This window comes from Archocentrus centrarchus, chromosome 17 (genome assembly GCF_007364275.1).
Source record: "Archocentrus centrarchus isolate MPI-CPG fArcCen1 chromosome 17, fArcCen1, whole genome shotgun sequence".
NCBI classification, from domain to species: domain Eukaryota; kingdom Metazoa; phylum Chordata; class Actinopteri; order Cichliformes; family Cichlidae; genus Archocentrus; species Archocentrus centrarchus.
Genome location: NC_044362.1, coordinates 28,258,528 through 28,270,684, shown reverse-complemented (window position 1 = coordinate 28,270,684; position 12,157 = coordinate 28,258,528). Strand labels below are relative to the sequence as shown.

Here is a 12,157-nt window from a genome sequence, read left to right as displayed (position 1 = left end):
AAAGAAATTCTGAGTGTGCCTGTGATGGTGGGGGGACCTTCTGTTAAAGCCTGTCTGTCAGACCATGGCAGAAAGCTACATACACCACACAGCAGTCGCTCATTACCCCCCAAGTGTAGTAGTGCGGCGATCGCTATTGTGTGTGTGTGTGGGGGGGGGGGGGGGGGGGGGGGGGGGCGGCGGGGATGCTCGCCCAGGGCGCCAAACAGGCTAGGACCGCCACTGAGTACACTGCAGTGTTTGAGCACAGATGGGCTTGCTGCCATTTTGTGGGTATTGTGAAGACTGACAGGTACCATTCAGTTTAATTTGTATAGTGTCAGATGATACCAAGACATGAAGTTGTTTTATACTGTAAAGATCATTAGAGAAAACACCATCAATCAGGCAATTCTCTTTAAGCAGAGGTGAGGAAGAAAAACTCAGATCTTTGGCAAAACCAGGGCTCAGGGAGGGGGCAGCCATCTGCCATGAGTGGTTTGTAGGGTGAGGGGAAGCTGGTTCACTGTTACAGTGAAAAAAAAATGTCTGTTATTCAGTTATTACACCTGACAAGACAATTTTAAGAAAAAAAAAGTCAGTTAACTTTACACTGCAACTTCATGTAACATTCAGGATCAGTGGCGTAACATTGTCAAGTCTATGCATCTGTTGTTGCGATCCACCCAAAAATTGAGGCTGCAGTCATAGTGAATCTTTATGCATTTTATTTTTTGAACATATTTCTACAAAATCACACGGGTGTCAGTCAGTAAAGGTTCAGTGTGTGCCTTCAGCTTGCAGCTAGCATGTAAGCTTGCAGGTGAAGGTGATGTCTGTCAGCCTGTTTAATTTGCTGTGAGAAAGTGGGGTGTGAGGGTATGCAGATTCATTAGCTTCAAGGTTTATGATAAAACCTTTTTCAGTACATGAAAGCAGTGATAAAGCAATGCAGTCATGTGATGCTAGTTATGCAAGGGTTTATTGGCAATCAAATTTTTTTTGTCAGTTGAACCTATAACTTGGCTTGAATCTGTTCAGTGTTGCAACTCAGGCGAGTCCTGAAGAAATCTTGAATCTTCTTCCACAGGTGGACCTCAGCTGCTGCGTGGGACTTGGGCTCACCCCCCATCATGACCGGTGTGCCTTCAGCCCCCTGGAAGCTGGATGGGCAGAAGGGTCTGTAAGGCGGCTCCAGCAAATGTCCAGCTCCTGGGTAAGAGACACTCAAAGTTCTCCTTCCCATGACACTGGAGTCTCTCCACCATCCCATCCATGTGGGCCTTGCTAACCCAGTGGAGGTCATCCTCTGAAGCTGCAAAGAGGAAATGTCCCTTGGCTCTTTCAATGGGGACCGTGCTTGCCTTAAGCTTCTCTGCCAGGGGATTTTTAAACATGTACCTTCCAATAACAAAAAATGAGTCTGGGTTAATCAGCTTGATGTAGTCAAAAATTAATGTTGAGAGGACCTCCTGTTTCTTGTAGCAGACAACAACACTACTGTTTGTATTGTGGCCATTGATGCATACTACAGCCTTGACACCTGGCACAAATGCAGCAAGCGAGAGCCCGATAATGGCTCCCCTTGAATTTGCCATTATACCAACTCCTTTACTGCCCACCTGTGAAATGACAAGTTAAAAGGTATGAACACTTGGTGCTCAGAACTGTCAGTTTGAATATTGTGACTGATTGCTGTATATTACAAAACACAAATAAAACTAACTGTATTCTGCAAAGTGTATGCCTACTGGTGAGCCAACAACTGAAGTGGAAATATGGGGCTAAATAGTGAAAAAAAAAGTTTTAGGAAAACAAATCTCAAAATGAAAGTGAGAAAATGGTATCGTGCTTATTTTTATTGATATTCTAGGAATGTATCAAATTGAATTAACTGGAACAAAAATGTTAGAATTAACAGCCGTTCAAGTTAGCATGTCCTCAATTTAAATATCCACAGAGCCAATATAGTGGAGCAGACATTTGGGCACAATCCCCATTTAAAAAATATATTAAACATCATAAATAAATGAGGGTGTGAGAGGCACCTGTGGGTGGACTTTTTTAGCTTAGCCAGGGTAGCAATAACTCCCTTTTCTTAGGCTTTGTGCTACATTGATCCACTTGGCTGCTGCCTTTATACAAAAATATTGCCAAAAGTATTCACTCATCCATCCATATCATTGAATTCAGGTGTCCTAATCACTTCCATGGCCACAGATGTATAACATCAAGCACCTAGGCATGCAGACTGCTTCTACAAACATTTGTGAAAGAATGGGTCGCTCTCAGGAACTCCCTGAATTCCAGCGTGGTACCGTGATAGGATGCCACCTGTGCAACAAGGCCAGTGGTGAAATTTCCCTGCCATTTAATATTCTACAGTCAGCTGTTAGTGATACTATAACAACGTTGAAAATTTAACATTTAGAATGACAGCAGTTCAGCCATGAAGTAGCAGGCCTCATAAATCAGAGCAGGGTCAGAGGATGCTGAGGTGCATAGTGCGCAGAGGTCACCAGCTTTCTGGACAGTCAATCACTACAGTACAGTCCGGTGATGGTCTGTTCCAACATGACTTCCCATCAGTGCACAAAGCAAGGTCCATAAAGACATGGATGAGCAAGTTTGGTGTGGAAGAACTTGATTGGCCTTCACAGAGTCCTGACCTCAAACTAACTGAACACCTTTGAATGACTTAGGGTGTGAGCTAGACCTTGACAGAAATGCGCTTCTAGAAGAATGGTCAAAAGTACACACACACACACACACACACACACACACACACACACAGACACACACACACACACACAGACACAGACACAGACACACAGACACAGACACAGACACACACACACACACCTTGTGGAAAGTCTTCCCAAAAGAGTTGAAGCCAAGGGCAGGCTATCATCATATCAAACCTTATGGATTGAAAGTGAATGTCACTCAAGTTCATGTGTGTGAAGGCAGACGAGCGAATACTTTTTGGCAATATAATGTACTTGAGATACACATAACCCTTTTCGTCACCATGTACACAATTGAGTACATCACTTTGTTACATTCATTTTCTGATGTCTCCCACCCAAAAAGATTATGTAGTCAAAATACCCCCCCCCCCCCCCCCCCCCCCCCCACACACACACACACACACACACACACACCCACCCACCAAAATTCCTGTATTGTGACCACAGGCGTTATCCAACTCTACTTTGAAGCAAGTGACTGCATTTCTGAAAATGTGAACCTTTTCCTTCAGCGTGAAACATTTTCGGCTATGGGATCCTTTTATGGCTTACCTTAGCTTGCAGTTTTAAGAAATCCATTGCTTCTTCAAAGTAGTCCAGCTGCATCTCTTTGCCATTAAAAGCCTTGTCATTGTACAAATCCACCATGAAGACCACAAAACCTTTGTTGGCCAGTAGACAGGCTCTTATCTCAGACTTTGAAATGGACACATCCAACACAGCAGGAAAAGGACCTTCTCCTGGTATTTAGACAGAAAGGGAGGGTTACTGTCAAAGTATGTTAATCCTATTTTTGTTAAACTGACATCCCTTCTACAACCAACAATTAGGAGTCAATTAATATAGGAAATAATATACTATTAAAATATTTTAATTAGATTTCCTTGTTTGCTGGTGAATGTTTCAAATATAAGCAATGCTTTCTTAAATTTAACAACTCTGTAGTGAAAAGTTGTCAGTCCTCTGACAGGTCAAAATTTCTGCTCTAAAAGCTGATTGTAGGAGTAACTATGCAATTATTCCATTTACTGAAACAATCTTACTACATGGATGCAGTTATAAAAAAAAAAAAAAAAAGTCACTCTTTAGGCTGTAATTAAACTACAAGGAAGGCAGAAAGAAACAACTACAGTACCTGGAGGAGTGAACAGGACTCCTCTAATGTTCCCCTCTTTGACGAAGACCCGGCTGACCCCGTCTCCCATTAGAAACCACTCATTCATCATCTCTGCCAGCACCCTGTTGCCCTCATCATGTACAGAAAAGGTCACAATCTGAGGATTCATGGAATTTGTTTTTTGAAACATTTTGGGCAAGGTCTCTGTGCACATGGACCACAGCAGACCCATAGGTTCTACTCCAACATAGCTCCCACCAAGCGAGGGGTCTCTGTCCAGGTCGATCTCCACTACCGTCAGCCCTGTAGGTGGCCGAGGAGCTGAACACCGCTCCTTTCTCATCAATTAATCTGGCTCTCATGGTGACAACCTGCCTTGGGCTCAGCCCGGTCACCTTCACCTGAATGGGTTCATCAAACAGACACTTGGCACTGGGCAGCAGTCTCAGGCTTACTTGTGAGGACATCTCTTCTGAAAAATAAAAATAAATAGGCATTCACTTGCTGTAGGAGGGACTGTAGAACTAGGAGCCTTCCATGCAGAATGCAGTATGGGCATAGAGCCCATTTTGCTGCCCTCACTATCACTGTCTTATCTGAAGGATGCAGTGAGACAGACTGAGAGTCTTGGAAGGAATCATTACTCAAATCCTACAGTGAAAAAGCCTCATTATGCTAGAGCATGAAGGTCCTCTAGGGATTTATGGATCACCAGCAGAACCCTAAAGAGATGTAGCTGGTGCAGCAGCTGTGGCTTGTAGTAATATGACCAGGAGAGGGCACTATGACATCATCTGACAAATAACTCAGATTCATGTGTGCAATGATGCCGCAGGTAGCATGCCTTCTCAGATACAGAGGCCGCTTTCAGTACCAGTATTAATATTGTTAATGTTCACAATTATGTACCCAGACACTAGTGATGGGTCGGTCGCGAACGATCCGGCTCTTTGAAGTGAACGACAGAAGACGGCTCCTGATAGTGAGCCGTTTTTGTTTTTTTTTTGGTGGAAGCTGCACGTGATTGGTTAAGATGTGTGGCGGAATCTGCGTGTCTACACAGAGCAACAGCGCGGGGGGCAGAGATACACCACACAGCTCAAACACAGAGGGAGCATCTCCTGCAAAGTTTGCTCAAAGACCAGGAAGAGCAAGAGGAAGTTGCGCTTTACATAGAGGCTACATGCAGGAATGGTGAGGAAAAGTAATTCATTTCACACATTTTTAAAACTACAATCTGAGGAGCCGTTTGGGAGCCGAAAGAGCTGAGCCAAAAGAGCCGGCTCTCTGTAAAGAGCCGAACTTGCCATCACTACCAGACACAGTAAGCTCCCTTTGTTCTTCCAGGAGGAGGCTACAGGCGTCGATCACACGATACAAAAAACACCTGACAATAAAACAATTAGAAACTAAACTGACTAGTGTCTTTCCTGTGGGAAGACGGTATTTGACCACTGCAAAAAAATAAATTAAAATAAGTCTGTGAAATCAATATTCACGAACTCCTGGAGGAAAAAGACAAGCGGGAATGGGCCGGTACACGCACACCTGTGTTATATACTCTGTTTGCATCCGCACAGCAGGAGGGTTAATTAGTTATTCCGACTACTTAAACAACTCACATTTAAAGAGGCTGACCCATGTGTAATGCTGACTGAATGTTGGGAATGGGACGCTGGAGACTGACGTTTCGGCACTGCGGCGAGCTTCCAAAGAATAGATGTTTCGAAACATTCCTCCTCGAACTTCATTTCACCCGACAGGGTTCAACAGGTGGCTTACCTGCTGCTTCTAGGCAGGTGAGGCGTCAGGATTCCCATGTTTTTGTTTTTTTAACAAACCAGTCATTTGGGCTGGGCATTGTAACTGCTGAATCAATGTATCTGATAATACCAAATTGTAATTGAATAAATATTGGCTTATTCGAATGGTTGCTGTCATACAGATGTGAGACAGAAAAAAAAAAAAAAGGTGGGTGAGCTCCAGTGGTTTATATCAGCAGAGAGAGTGGCAGACTGCACTATAAATTGATTATATTATCCAAATAAAACCAATTGATGGTTTCAAGGAGAAAAATAAAACAGGCAGCAATTTTCAGCTCTAACTTTAATTTATTCTCTAGTTTTTTCACTTTAAACAGAAATTGTATTTCAGAATCAAGTGACTTTATCGTCACACTGACCCCTTACCTGCACACTGCACAGCTGAAGTATTCATACTGTAATAAATACAAAAATAGATTTTAAAAAAGAGAAAACAATTACAGGCAATTTCTGTCTGCTACAGGCCCCAGGTCCACTTCTCTTTTAATTGCACTATAATCATTATGACTCACAATACATCAACCAGTTGTCGGGTACTTTTTTTTTAATGCCCTGGGTTTGTTTTTAATGTAAATAAACTAAATGTTCTTGATTGCTGCTCTGGGTTTTGTACGCCTTGGCTACCATCCCTTTTTTAGCTGCTCCTTTCCCCACTTTTTGCAACATCACGTATACAGATTGCTGACGCAGATCTAAAAACAGTTTATGCTGATAGACCTTTTCTGCTTTCCTGGAGAGGGGTCATCTCCAGCAGGTCACCTGCCTTTTACTGGTTTCATCTCCCACTGAAATAACAGTCAATATCTCATCTCTAAAATATGTTTTACAGAATGATGAACCACAATTTCCAACTTGTAATGGATACAGTGATTTAGGGCTGATCTTTCATGCAGGAGTGGAGCTGCACAAATAGCTGCAACAGTTTGTGCTCCGAAGATGGATTTCCAACAGCATGTCAAAGACCGAGTGCAGTTCAAAAACCCTGAAAAAGCAGCTGCAAATCTTACCTTTGTATGAATCTCAGCTTCAAGGGTTCCCTGGACTTTTGCCCAGTTTGCTCATGCTGTAATCCATCAATGTATTTTATTAAAGCCTCAGGCTATGGCAGCTAATCTTAAAATATTACAGTTTTGGCTTCACCCAAATTTAGGTGCTTCCATCCCAATATGGCTATCAATGGAGGCCAGTACTTGCCGACCAGTATCTCTGTCGGCTCTGGTTCACTCCCCTGTTAAATCTGCCACTGACCTGTATACGAAGAATATAATTGTTAAGACATCTTTGAAAATTTGGAAACAATTCAGACGTTTTTTTGGGCTTCAGTTGCAGGCCCCAATAACATCAAACCACATCTTTTCCCCATCTCTAGTAGATGGCGCTTTCACCGTTTGGTCCAACTTAGGCATCAGATCATTTAATGATTTATATATGAATGTCTTTGCTTCCTTTGAGCAATTATCCCATAAATTTCCCCTCCCAAAGCAACATTTTTTTAGATACTTGCAGATTCGTAGCTTCGTCAATAACAGATTTCCTTGTTTTCCTGCTGAGCCCCCAGTTTCTTCTTTAGATTTTTTTTTTTTAGACCAGTCCCATCTTTGAAGGGTATGATCTCATACATTTATATTCAGATTTACTCTTTGGATCTGACTCCTGTGACTCCTCTCAGGAGGCTGTGGGAGGAAGACCTGAAGGAGCAGATAACCGACGATATGTGGATTAAAGCGCTTAGAAAAGTGCATGAATCTTCTATTTGTGCTAAGCGTGCATTTGTTCAATGTAAAATAGTACATCGTGCACACCTAACAAAAGCCAGGTTGTCAAAAATGTTTCCAGATGTGGACTCTGCCTGTGACCGCTGTGGTCTGACGCCCGCAACCCATGCTCACATGATGTGGTCTTGTCCTAACCTGAGATCATACTGGGGAGAGATATTTGACTCGCTAACTAAGACTGCCGGAAATTATGCCTGCTGCTAGTATCGCAGTATTTGGGGTACCACCTCCTTACATACACCTGTCTCCTCAGGAAGAAGCTTTCGCAGCCTTTGTCTGCTTATTGGCCCGACGCCTAATTCTAACAAAATGGAAATCTTCATCACCACCATCACATACCCACTGGGTCAGAGAAGTCCTTTACTTTGCTAAATTGGAGAAAATAAGATTTATGCTAATGGGCAGAGAGAATAAATTGAGTGCAATGTGGGATTGTTTCTATGATCATGTAGGGAGACTTGTTCTCCCTGATGTCCCGGATTGATGCATCTCACACTGTAATGTTGAAACGACAGGCAACCTGAAAAAGTATTTTATTTGTTTTTGTTTTGTTGAGGGTATTTGCTTTGTTCCTGAGTTTGTTCTATTTGTTATGTTTTGGGTTTTCTTTCTGTTTGTTAGGCCAGGTTTGAATCTTTATGATACTTATTCTGTTATGTTTACATGTTGGCTATTTTCTTGTAAAAAACAATAAAAGTTGTTGGAAAAAAAAAAATAAAGCCTCAGGCTATAAACTAATTTTCCCTTTCAGTTGCTGCTGGGAAATAAAAAGTACATGAATAAAATCTACAGTGACTTCTCCCTGTGACAAATGGACTCTAATGAAAAATACAAAATTGAATGAATGTAACATAACCCTACCTGCACTTTCAAGAAGAATAATAAAATAATAAAAGGTTAATGCTGGCAAAACACCTAGATAAACTAAATATTCCTGAATAACTCACTGCAAAAAACTCAGTGTGCCCTTGCTGTCCAAGGCAACATCAAAATCTGGAGTAAAGGTGTCTCTTCAAAGGAACACTATAGAGATACAACTCGTAACCCCATACAGCCTATTTATTTAATGTATACTCACGTGGTTTGAGGACACACCCACACAACATTTGCTTCATATATCCATACAAACAAAGAACTAAACTAAAGATTAAATAGTGGAATTACTGATCTTCTGTTCCTGTATATCTTTGGAGTAGGTGAAAATCTCCAGTTGAAGTCAAAAATGTGGAAAGAAAAATCATAGCCCACAATGCTACCCCTCAGTTCAATATGACAAATCCCTTTTTCATCTTTTCAGTCTTTTTGGATAGCAGGGATGGGAGGGTGTCTGGAGCAAAGTCAGTGTACTGAAACTGACTGTGCCAGAATTGCAAATATTTAACAAACAGGGACAACCTGTGCTTCCAAATCCTAGTATAAGTATTGCCACCATGTGTAAAATATTATCTAATACTGGCAGAAACTGTCCCATTGCTTTCTGATCTTTTAGCCTACTACTAGGCTAAGGTAAAAGTATTATGTCCTTTGAGTCTGCACTGGAGGAGGGTTAATTTGTTATTCTGTCTGCAAAAACACCTCACCTCTGAAGAGGTTACCCCATAATGTGAAATGTTGACTGACTAGGAAATAAAACAAAGGTAACACACCCAGGCTGGAAACAAATTGAAACTAGCAGAATTTGGAATAGAAATGAAAAATTAAATAAAATATTAGAAAAAAAAGAAAAGAAAAACTACGATAACAGTTTGTGCTCATGACATTTCTTCACAGGTTGCTTTCCAACAGGATATCACAGACAGTGGCCCTAGTGCACGAGTGCAGTTCAGCACTCTACAAAGTCTACAAATCTCACCTTTGCATGAATCGCACCATCAGGGGCTCCCCAGACATGTGTCCACGCTGCTCATGCTGTAATCATTCAGTATATCTTATTAATGACTCAGGCAGTTATTTTGAAGCCCCTACAAACTAACTTTACTTTCAATCGCCACTGGGACATAAAAACTACACGAATAAAATCTACAATGACTTCTCCCTGTGACAAATGGACCCTGACATGGCATCAATGTTCTACAGTGTAACAGAAGCACTGGATCTCCACATTGTGGGGGTCAAGAGTTCAATTTATGCCTTTAATTTCTCAAAATTTGACTATGCAAATGACCCTTCTTTTTGCCAGCTTTAAAAATGAAAGTAGAGGCCTTACAAGCATTTAAGTGATAATATGAAGTAGTAGTCCCACCAGGTTGTGATAAACTGTCCCAGCTGAGGTCGTCCTCTGCAGCTGCAAAGAGCTGCAAATTTTGTGCTGCAAAGAGGAAGATTTTTGGGCAGGTCATCATGGCCATACAGAGCAACAGTCAGAACCAAAAATCCTCTGCTGGCCAACAGAGAGGCCCTTTTCTCTGACAGACCTCCACCGAAAGTGTATAGATCCAACACAGCACGGAACGGACCTCTGCCTGCAACAAAACACACATGCACAACCATTAATATTTTTGGTATAGAGTCAGTACACTTTTCAATATTGCACACATTTTATGAATATTTTTTCTAATCAAAGTGAAATTGTCCAAAATGTTGTGGTATGCTGAAGCATTAGGGGTTCCTTTCACTGGAGCTAAGGGGCCAAGCCAAGCACGTAATTTACAGGGGGTGGGGGGGAGGATAGGGGGGTTATGATCCCCCCCCCCAATAATCTGATCCAGTCACTATAACCCCACCCCCACCCCCCACTCAAATAAAGTCACATTGGTCAACACCCCCTTGTAAAAAGCAGAAAAATCAAAATGAGGTAAATGTATATGTATTGTTAGCTGATGATTTAATAACTGGAATTTATAATTATGGATCTGGTCAGCTGGTCTCTCAATGCCACTGTTTTGATCAAATTTTCACCATGAGGGAAAGGAGAACCCTATTCCCTCTTATCCCGGCTGGCTGCATTATGGATTCCTGTGAGGGTGGAAGATGACGTGCCACTTAGAGAGGCCAGAAAGACTAAAGTGTCATGGCAAAATAAAACAGGAAGTGATAAACCAAGGAACACGCAGACAAGTCACAACACTGGGAACATGACAAACATACAGGGAGGACAAACTCAGGAAATAAATTAACACAAAACGCTGGGCCAACGGCCCAGGACATGACAGTACCCCCCCCTCAAAGGCCGGCTCCCGACGGCCAAAACCAGAAACAAAACCAGACAAGGGCGGGAGGCGGGGGACCAGGAGGGAGGGCCCGAAACAAAAACAAAGACAGGGAGCAAAACAGAAATCACAGGGCGTGAACAAAACAAATCAAACCCGGACAGGAAGAAAACAAAAACACAGGACCAGAACAAAAGGCGACGGCACAAGGCCGGAGACAGTCCAACAGGGGGCATCAAAATGAGGCAGAGCAGAGGCAACACAGTCCAAACAAGAACAAAACACGGGGACGAGAAGCAAAAAAAAAACAACCGGATGAAACAAAAAGCGACGGCACAAGGCCGGAGAGCTCCAATGTCCAAAACAGGGGGCCGAAACAAGGAACAGTCCAGGAGCTATGACAAAACAAAAAACAGCAGGGGAAAAAACAGTCCACAGTTCAGGGGAGTCAGTGGGAAATCCAAAAACAAAAAACACAGTTCAGGAGGCCGCAGAGGCCAAGGGGCCACAAAGCAAAATCCCAACGAGGGAGGCCGACCGCGCTCCCAGCGGCGGCGGCGACGAGGACGAGAAGGAATCACTGGAGGCCGACCGCGCTCCCAGCGGCGGCGGCGACGAGGACGAGAAGGAATCACTGGAGGCCGACCGCGCTCCCAGCGGCGGCGGCGACGACGAGGGGGAGTCACTGGAGGCCGACCGCGCTCCCAGCGGCGGCGGCGACGACGAGGGGGAGTCACTGGAGGCCGACCGCGCTCCCAGCGGTGGCGGCGACGAGGAGGGGTCACCGGAGGCCGACCGCGGGGCGTGCGGCGGCGGCGACGGGGAGCAGACACTGGAGGCCGACCGCGGGGCATGCGGCGGCGGAGAAGGGCGACCCCGGGCTCTGGTGGGGAACCCTCGGGTGACGTGGAGCGCTCGGACTGAGCAGAGACCCCCATCGGCTCGGACTGAGCGGGACCCTCTGGCGCGGAGCGCTCGGACTGAGCGGGACCCTCTGGCGCGGAGCGCTCGGACTGAGCGGAGACCCCCATCGGCTCGGACTGAGCGGGACCCTCTGGCGCGGAGTGCTCGGAATGAGCGGAGACCCCCATCGGCTTGGAGTGAGCTGAGCCCATGGGCTGAACGGGGCCTACATAGTGAGGCACCGGATGCGTAGGCTGGGACCGCGGAACAGGGCACACTGCTGCTTTATTGAGCAGCAGGGGCTGCTCGAGGAATAGCAGAGGTGCAGGGGACTGCGTGGAAGCAGGCCGGGAGACGACTGGCTGCGTGGAAGCAGGCCGGGAGACGACTGGCTGCGTGGAAGCAGGCCGGGAGACGACTGGCTGCGTGGAAGCAGGCCGGGAGACGACTGGCTGCGTGGAAGCAGGCCGGGAGACGACTGGCTGCGTGGAAGCAGGCCGGGAGACGACTGGCTGCGTGGAAGCAGGCCGGGAGACGACTGGCTGCGTGGAAGCAGGCCGGGAGACGACTGGCTGCGTGGAAGCAGGCCGGGAGACGACTGGCTGCGTGGAAGCGGGCTGTGAGCTAGGGAGATCTGGCTGCGTGGAGACAGACCGAGAGC

The 12,157-nt window shown here is 44.9% G+C and overlaps 1 protein-coding gene across 1 annotated transcript; it reads right to left on the bottom strand.

Moving 5' to 3' along the window:
- Positions 1–724: 724 nt before the first annotated feature.
- LOC115795557 (acyl-coenzyme A thioesterase 1-like) lies at positions 725–9,694 on the bottom strand. The gene is given in 8 exon segments (XM_030751528.1): positions 725–1,202; positions 1,204–1,601; positions 3,282–3,469; positions 3,865–4,133; positions 4,135–4,318; positions 6,036–6,064; positions 9,297–9,352; positions 9,687–9,694. Coding segments are annotated over 7 exon segments (1,314 nt in total). The 5' UTR covers positions 9,335–9,352; positions 9,687–9,694; the 3' UTR covers positions 725–994.
- Between the last annotated feature and the right edge of the window lie 2,463 nt (positions 9,695–12,157).